The 9,111-nt window shown below is 32.6% G+C and overlaps 1 protein-coding gene across 2 annotated transcripts; it reads right to left on the bottom strand.

The window, feature by feature from the left end:
* Nucleotides 1-5,633: 5,633 nt before the first annotated feature.
* On the bottom strand, nucleotides 5,634-8,133 carry LOC143603556 (vacuolar protein sorting-associated protein IST1-like). Of its 2 annotated transcripts, none has more exons than XM_077080333.1 (6): nucleotides 7,695-8,133; nucleotides 7,484-7,616; nucleotides 7,015-7,118; nucleotides 6,622-6,793; nucleotides 6,414-6,533; nucleotides 5,634-6,317 (listed from the first exon to the last, which is right to left on the bottom strand). In XM_077080333.1, exons 1-6 carry the CDS (start codon nucleotides 7,733-7,735, stop codon nucleotides 5,715-5,717), a joined length of 1,173 nt encoding a protein of 390 aa, XP_076936448.1. In that variant the 5' UTR covers nucleotides 7,736-8,133; the 3' UTR covers nucleotides 5,634-5,714. The 2 variants fall into 2 exon arrangements, with proteins under 2 accessions (XP_076936448.1, XP_076936447.1); XM_077080332.1 differs by having other exon boundaries at nucleotides 5,634-6,329.
* Nucleotides 8,134-9,111: the final 978 nt, after the last annotated feature.

The raw sequence follows: 9,111 nt of genomic DNA on the forward strand, positions 1-9,111 counted from the left end.
TTGTATTGATATTATCGGCGATATTGACAGATATTTAACCGATATTTTGGATTCCATGGTTGACGTGGTCTCGGAGGAAGATTTCATGGCTTACGATTCGATCATGTTTCAAATATTGACACTTTTGAGTTTTTATATTACCATTAATATTATATATGTTTACTTTTTTACACATGTATATACATAAATTTTGCATAATATTAAAATTACCGATATCCGATAACCGGTATCTCAAATATCAGTCCTTGACTGATATTCACTTTTTAACCACATTAACTGCATAGGCGCCTGGGGCCTTCTGCAACCATAACCTAACAAACTAACATTACACCTAAACTCAAAACCTAAACCTCAAACAATCAAAAGCCACTTTTAATGAGCAACATTACAGCATTAGGTTATAAATGTATGCTTATTCGAAAATTCAGGTTCAATTTTAGGTCAAATTAAACTAAATTTAACAAAACATAAAGCAGAAGGAGATTGATAGAAACAACTAACGAGAATGAAGTCCGGTAGCGAGTTAACAGGTGTGGATTGTTGAACAGAAGGTAATGGTTCGATTCAAAGATGACCGGCGTGACCGGTGAATCCGATTCGGAACGGTAATTCTGTCACGGTGTCAATTCGATCCATTTGCTGCTGCTGTGAAATGAAATTGAGTGGTGTTTGTAATTTGAGCGGGCTTTGTTGTTAAAGATGTTGAAGGGTTTTGTTGGTCTGCTTGATTGTTTGCTTGGTCGATTTGAGTAAGTTTTGTGTACTTTGGATGGCCTATAAAAGAATGAAGCTGCTAATGGGAAAGTATAATGTTTATATTTGTGCTTTAGATGTAATTCTGCTAAACCCCTTGCTTTTTAGTTTTTACCCACCATGACATTTATGTTTCCTTCCATAAATAACACTTTTAAGTTTTCTAAAAGGTTAATTAAATGGATTATTCTATAAAAATATATCTATATTATATTATTAGGCCAAACGTAGTGGGCGTGGTCTTTGGGCGATGGCCGGCGAGAACACGCCCCCTGGCGATTTTAGGGGCGATGGGGGGGGGGGGGGGCGTCAGTTAATTGTCGTCGCCTCCCTTTTGATTTTTATTATTATAATAATTGATTGTGTGTGTGTATATATTGGGCTACAACATCATTACACCCCAAAAACAAAAACTAACTATTTGCTTACTGGGACGCCGCATGACGTAAAACGCCCATTTTGTAGCCCATCCACTACACATAGCCTTAAGAAATAATGAAGCACAACCATGGTAATTTCACAATTAGATGACAAGAAGAAAATAGCCAATTCACAATTGGACAGGAAAAGTAATTTGTCATAACATTATTTCGCTCTTTAAGTCTATTGTACAAGTTCATTAAGCCTCACGTTTAGTGTGATTACTCTTATATCATTTAAAATCCCCTTTTAACAGATATAAAAATAAATAGTCATGTCGGTTTGTCGAGTATAATTAGTTAATTTATGTAATTTAAAGAGTCGTGTGGGTTCGATATCCAGACTTACTTAGCTTTACTAGAGTCGATCGGTTCACTTGCCGGTTAATAGTTTAGTCGAGTTTGAAAGAGTCTAGAGTATTACTTAGTGTATAAATTAACGTAACGTAGCTAATAATTATTTGACTACTTTTAGCACATCAATCATTCATTTACAAATAAAGCATTCTGATAGTTTGACAGAATTTAGGGAGGTTTCGTTTATATATATTTAACTAGTTTTTATCCCCCGTATTATGGAGGGCTGTTTTATATTATTTGTTTCTAATATTTATTTATTTTTTAAATTTTTATTTTTTTATTGTATGAAAGTTAATAATATATTTATGGTTTGATGATAATTTGTTTCACAAATAAACGAGAAGTTATAACCAGGTTTAAAAGTTATACGGGTTTGATGAGAACCAAACCCGTTTATTTTTTTACTATAAAATTGATTTTTTAATTATAAATAATATATATCTTTTTTTAAATAAATTAGATATTAATTTTTAATATATCCCTACTTTATAAGATTTTTAAATCAAATATTTGATGAGATTGATTTTTAATTTAATGAGATGTTATAACCCGTTTAAGAAATATCTGGGTTTGATGAGACTCGTAACCATGAATTCGGGTCAAATGTATGAGAAACCTTCATTTAAAAATCAAGCAAATCTGGTGATTCCTAAAAAAAGGGGAGCGACCATATTGCGACACGTAAGATTTTTATGTTTTCGTTTATATATATTACTAGTTTTTATCCCCCGTATTACGGTGGTTGTTTTATATTATTTGTTCTACTATTTATTTATTTTTTGAATTTTAATTTTTTTTATTGTATGAGAGTTAATAATATACTTATAGTTTGATAATAAATTGTATCACAAATAAATGAGATGTTATAACCCGGTTAAAAGCTATATGTGTTTGATGAGACCCGAGACCCGTTTATTTTTTTTACTATAAACTTGGTTTTTTAATTATAATTAATATATATATTTTTAAATAAATTAGATATTAATTTTTAGTATATCCATACTTTATAGGATTTTTAAATCAAATATTTGGTGAGATTAGTTTTTTAATTTAATGAAATATTATAGCTCGTTTAAGAAATATCTGATGAGATCCATACCCATGAATTCGGGTCAAATTCATGAGAAGCCTCCATTTAAAAATCAAGTAAATATGGTGACTCCAAAAAAAGGGGGCGACCATATCGCGACACGTATGATATTTATGTTTTCGTTTATATATATTATAGATAGATTATAGATTATAGATATAGATATTAAGATTTAAAATGTTATTATCTAGTAAATATAGTTAAAAAGCACTAAGATTTTAATCAATAAAACTTTTACAAAATATAAACCGACTTCAAGATTTGTTATTCTTGATATGTCTCGAGAGCTTGATCACCAACCATCGTACTTCTAGGAGCTTGCTTAAGTCATGACAACATCACAAGTTAGTATTAGTAGTGTAAAATATCGTATAATAACAATGGTCACATATCAACATGTTTGTCACTACTAAAAACCAAATTGGTTAAAGACAACTTGTAATTGTTGGATTCGGGCATTCTCAGGCATCCACGCAAGATATCACAATTAGTGAAGTTGATTATTTAAGGCCACACACCAAACAGCGTAAATAACTAAATTGTTTAATTAAGATCAAACGTCCAAACGAATTATTCATAGTGTTGGAGCCTGTCATATTACCATATGATAAAATATTAAAGTGTGATAAGATTACACTTAAGGAGTGTTAAATTGGCTTAATTTATAGTTTTGTATACGAAACTCAATGTTCTACAAGACGCTAACAAATAGAAATACATTAGATAACTACCAACTACAAAAAAATCTACATACGATCCTGAACTACCCACTAACACTCATGGGTGAAAAGGCCCGCCCCCCTCCTACTTTCAGGTTTAGAAGTGTAAATTTAGTCCATTATTTTTATTCGGTTGGCCCCTCTTAATCCAAAAGCCCCAACTATTAGAAGCGGAATGAAAAGAAAGATAAAGAAAATAAAATTTTATCTTCTTATCTTTTCTTTTGGGATATGCTTTTTCTCTTTAATTTATTTTCCTTTCAAATTTTTCTAATTTGGAAATATACAAATTCTTTCACACTGTATTCTCGGGTTTAAAATACAAAAAAAAAATGATAAAACTGGATAGGGGATGAAAGAAAATAAATTATATATTTAAAATGAATTCTCGAGTTAAAATAAAAGAAAAGAAAAGAAAGTGTTAATTACATTCTTGAGTTAGACCGGAAGGAAATGATAGGGAAAAAATTGTAACTTTACAATTGTGTCCTCATAGCAACATGGAAAAGAGAATAGAGATAGGATAAATTAGTAATATTGTAATGAGCTATAAATTTCCCTTCACAATCATGTCATATTTGTCATGAAAGTTTTGAAGGAAAAAAGTCTCACATTGCATTCTTAAGTTTTTTATTTAAAGGATTGGAAAAAAAAAAGATAAGAAAATTTTTCTTTTTTTATTCTTAAGTTTTTTCATTAAAAGAAAAGAAAGAGAATGAAAGGAAAAGTTAAGTCTTTTTTTTTTCAAAACTTTTCTGCCAAATATGGCCGGATTGTGAAGGAAAGTTTATATCTCATTACCATATTATCAAGTTACCCTATCTTAATTCTCTTTTTCATATTGCTATAAGGACATAATTGTAAAGTTACAAATTTTTTTCCTATCTTTTTCTTCCAATTTAACTCAAGAATGTAATAAACACTTTATTTTCTTTCCTTTCATTTTAACTCGAGAATGTCTTTTAAGTGTATAATTTATTTTTGTTTATTCCTCTATCCAATCTTATCATTTCTTTTCCTTGTATTTTAAAACCGAGAATGCAGTGTAAGTTTTCTTTCCATTCTCTTTCTTTTCTTTTACGCTGCGTTCTCGAGTCTCATTAAAGGGAGGAAAGGAAAAGAATTGAAAGGAAAGAAAGGGGTTAGTGTGTCCCCAAGTTTTTTTGGAAGGAAAGAAAAACTATTTTGTGTTCCCAAGATTCATTAAAGAACAAAAATGAAAGGAAAGTGTAGGAAATAAAGAAGAAAACTAGTGGAATCTCTTTCTTTTGGAAAGAATCAAAAGGAAAAGAAAGGAAAAAGAATAGAAAGGAATGGAAAACTTTCCTTTCATTTCTCTTAATGAAAAAACTCAAGAACGGAAAAAGAAAAATTTTCTTCTATTTTCTTTTCCAATCACTTAAATAAAACTCAAGAATGCAGTGTCATTTTACTCATGAAACTCGGGAACACCTTTTTAACTTTTTCTTTCTTAAATGAAACTCGGGAACACAACATATTTTTTCTTTCCCTCATTTTCCTTCCCTTTTCTCAGTTAAATGAAACTCGGGAACACAAATTATCACGAGACCAATTAAACATGGGAGTAGGGGTATTCAAGAAATTTGAAATCCGAATAAAACTGAAACCGAAACCCAAATAAACCGATCCGAATTCTTATTCGGATATTCGGATCGGATAAATCCGAATATCTGAATAACTAATTCGGATTCGGATCGGATTCGGATATGAAATTCTAAAAAAATAGGATTGTTCGGATTATTCGGATATCCGTTTGATCCGAATAAAAAACATGTTTTTAGTGATATTTTCCGGTTTGGTATATTAATTAGACTATTATTTGAAGTTTAAACTTTAAATTTGTGTTTAGAGTAATTCGTATTTTCCGGTTTGTATGTTTATTGTGATTCTAAATTATTAAATTTTATGAACAAAAATATAGGAAAATTTTTTAGGCTTATTTCGGATTATTCGGATAATTTCGGATTTTCGGATATTATCCGAATCCGATCCGAATTCAGATTTCGGATAGGATCCAAAAATTCTCAAATCCGAATAACCTGAACCGAATAACCCGAATAATCCGTTATCCGATCCGATGAACACCCCTACATGGGAGTTTAAATTCCGCTACCGCTAAGCTTTCGGTAACACTAATGTTACTGCTCAAGTAGACATACCTTGTTATATGTCATACTGTTCAAATCAAGTCAAATTATCATACTTTTAATAATTAATCAAAGACTATATATCTTATAGAATAGATATATAAACTATTTTAGGCTTGCTTTCTCCAAAACAAATAAAACTAACCACAAAATTCTAACAAATTGAAGCTAATTTACAAAACTTCGAACTAAATGATCTTGAATTTTAAACACTACATATCTCATGGTTTTGAAACTTTTCTTTCTTTAGTGCCATGAATTTTGCTGCTAACTCATCATAATCTGGGAGTTTCGGATGCACATGAGACCAAGATTCTTGAACAGGAAACGAATAACTCCTCATCACACCATCTTCATCCCCGCGTTTCTTCCAACCATTACACGGCATACTCATCACTCTTGAAGGTTCCCCAATCGGCTTAACAATAATGCCTTTTTCATGGCCTGCTTGATTAATCATGGTCTGTTGGCTATACACTCTCGATCTTTCATCGTTCTTGCCACGATTCCTTGTTCTTGTTCCTGTTCTAATCTTCATAGAATCCCCTACTTTCCCAATGATCGAAACCAACAAGTTGATGCTTTTATGCGTTGTTGTGAACATGAAAACTCTTCGATCTTTTCCATTATTATTGTCTTTCAATGGAGGCTTAAACTCTTGAATGTCTTCTAGGTAAATAATATCTTTGGGCATATTAATAGTTGAATTTTTTGATGAAGATGATTCGGGCTCAACATGATAGGTTATTGATCGATTTTGATGATCAAAGTCGGACCGGTTTGGTGGGAACTCAACGTCTGTAGTTAACTGTAGTTGACCCTGAAAATATGTGGATCAAATTCGTAGAAAAGTTATTACGCACATGGTACACCCTATAAAGCATGTATGAAAAATAATGCATACCGCTTTAGAAGAAAACTCTAATGCCAAAGGTCCTGTTTTTAGAACCGTTGTGGTTATCTCTTCAACGAGTTTGTACTTGACTTGATTCGGTACCTTATTGATGGATAAATTGTCTCTAATCTGTAAATAAGAGAAAATAATTTATAAAATGAAGTTACATTATACAATATAGGGATATGTCATGATATATGTTTATGAACATACACACCTGAAAATTGACTAGATTTCCAGGAAGTAAACCAAGAGCCCTGGCTTCAAAATGCTCCCCATAACGCTTACTAAAGAGTTTGTGTATGCGTACAAGCTCGGGTAGGTCTCCGCATCTGGCCGAGGCGAAAATAAGGCTTGATATTGCTTCATTGATGTCATTAGGGCAATCCCTAGAAAATGGAACCCGAACACATATTTAAAACATAATTTAAAATGACAAATATTTTATGTTTAAGTCATCTTTAGAACATGTATACCATCATAATTAATCAACAAATAAAAGTAATATCAGTTATCAACGATACCTATTTTCACATTTATATCACTTATAGCATTTCCTTAATTATATAATGATTTAGGTTAAGATAAACGATCGGATTAAAGATCATACTTGCTACGACGAATGTAGGGGAGTTGATGAGATAAAAATTCACAAAAATGAGCCAAAAGGTCGTATACGGCGATGATGCATTCGTCCTTGTAAATTTGGTCCACCTGAAACATTAACCACATTTAATTATACATATAATCAAGGTAATATCTACAAAACCAAATTTTTAATCATCCAAAATTTCAACATTTTCTAAAGATGAAAATATGCCAAAAATTACTTATTTTCTGTATTTATTAATTGAATATATATGATCATAGCATATGATTAAGAGGTAAATGACATCCATATTATTATCAAATCCCTATTTATTACTTAAGAAAATACTCAAATAGTGATGAAATTGGTTATACTATGAGTTTGCTAAAAGTTTTTTTTTATGGAGATTTTAAATTTGATATCAGTAATCAATCTTATCCAAAATATATAAATGTTTTTCTACACTAATCAAAAGAATAAAGAAGTATACTCTATTAAATGCCGTTTGACGATGGCCGTGTTTGATGAGTTGTGCGACATCGTTTCGTAATTGTCTTACAATACAACATCTCTTGTTCTTCAGCAGCTTCAAACGACACCTAAGCTTCTTCATTAGCTTCTTGCTGTATCAAAAACATATAAAATAAGATTAAACAAAAAAAAGGATTTTTAACAAAAAAACAGGGAAAAAAAAAGTTTACCATTTGGAGGCTTTACTCCATCCAAACATGACATTAAACATATCTGAATTAATTAAGCTCTCGCCATGCAAGCGTACGTCTACTTGAAAAAACAAAAACAAAGTGAAGAAGGTATGTATATTTAAGGTACGTGGTTGGCGGTTAGTTTAAGGTGGTGGAAGTAGGTTAGAAAATATCGGGAGATAAGAAGAGTGGTTGGTTTTGTGGTTCATCTAATTATCTAACTATATACTATGTTTCTAAGCCAGTCTAATTAAGTCTAGTCTTTGCGGTAGGCTAGAAAATGTAGGAGGGTGGGGTTAGTGGGTTACGGCTAACTGCCTTTTGGTTATCTCATGTGATGTATTAAAAGGAACGAATATTATAACTTCAATCATACACGCTAAAAGTGTACTTTTCACAAAGATAAGATGATAAACTTATGAATATTTTAACTTCAACCATACACTAAAAGTGTACTCTTCACAAAGATAAGATGAGGTATGTTACGTGTTTGAAAGCGGCAGACCTATAATAAAAATTTATGGGGTCACAATTTTTTGGAATCGATTGACTATAACTATATTGAAGAAACGTGGATCTACTCACTGGTAGCAGATCTACTTTCCTCGGGTGTGGTTACGATTCTTCACCGATGGTTTTTCTGGATCTGGGTTCTTCCACCTACAAAATGAACAGCGCCGTTAACTTACCCCTCAGAAAGGGACAGAGGGGTCCTCTTTGGGGTAACCCTCCGGCGTGAGAATAAGTATATGTAGGAGAAGATAATAATGTGAGAGTAAGGGAATCTGGAGAGTATTGCTTAATAGCTGAATACTGTATGTTCTCTGTATGATTGTGTGACTGTGTTTTTTTCTATCTTTCCTTGTGGAGTTGATGCTGTATTTATAGTGCTAGGGTTTCCACTGATTGAGCTGAGACCAAATTAGGGTTTTGTTGGCCTCCTCCAATAGATTTGCGCCACGTGTCCTTGGAGACACCTGGTGCTTTTTCATTGGTTATAATCACGTGGTAACCCATGAGTCATGCTGAGCTGTCCACCTTTCATTTAGCAGCTGTCAACATCAGCATATCCTTATTCCTTAAAAAGATGCCTTATGGAAGGTTGTCTGACGTGCACAATCAAGGTTGCCCTAATCTTGATTTGGATAAGGACGAGGTTGATTATGTGCATGTGTGATATGCGCCCATCCTGAGGATGCGCGAGGTCTTCTCTTTATTCTCACGCGCAGATATTTCATGCGCAGATGTGATACGCACAAGCATGTAATACGCGTCACGCGCGGATGCCTTACGCGCAGCTGCGCCATGCGCAACTGTGATATGGGTGGGCATGTATGATGCGCGAGCATGTGATATGCGCCGCGCGCGGATGCGCCACGCACGATGTGATATGCATAAGCATATATGATGCGTG

Source organism: Bidens hawaiensis, unplaced genomic scaffold (assembly GCF_021521415.1).
Source record: "Bidens hawaiensis isolate Kalapana, Puna unplaced genomic scaffold, B.hawaiensis_p1.1 tig00062134_1, whole genome shotgun sequence".
Taxonomy (NCBI): domain Eukaryota; kingdom Viridiplantae; phylum Streptophyta; class Magnoliopsida; order Asterales; family Asteraceae; genus Bidens; species Bidens hawaiensis.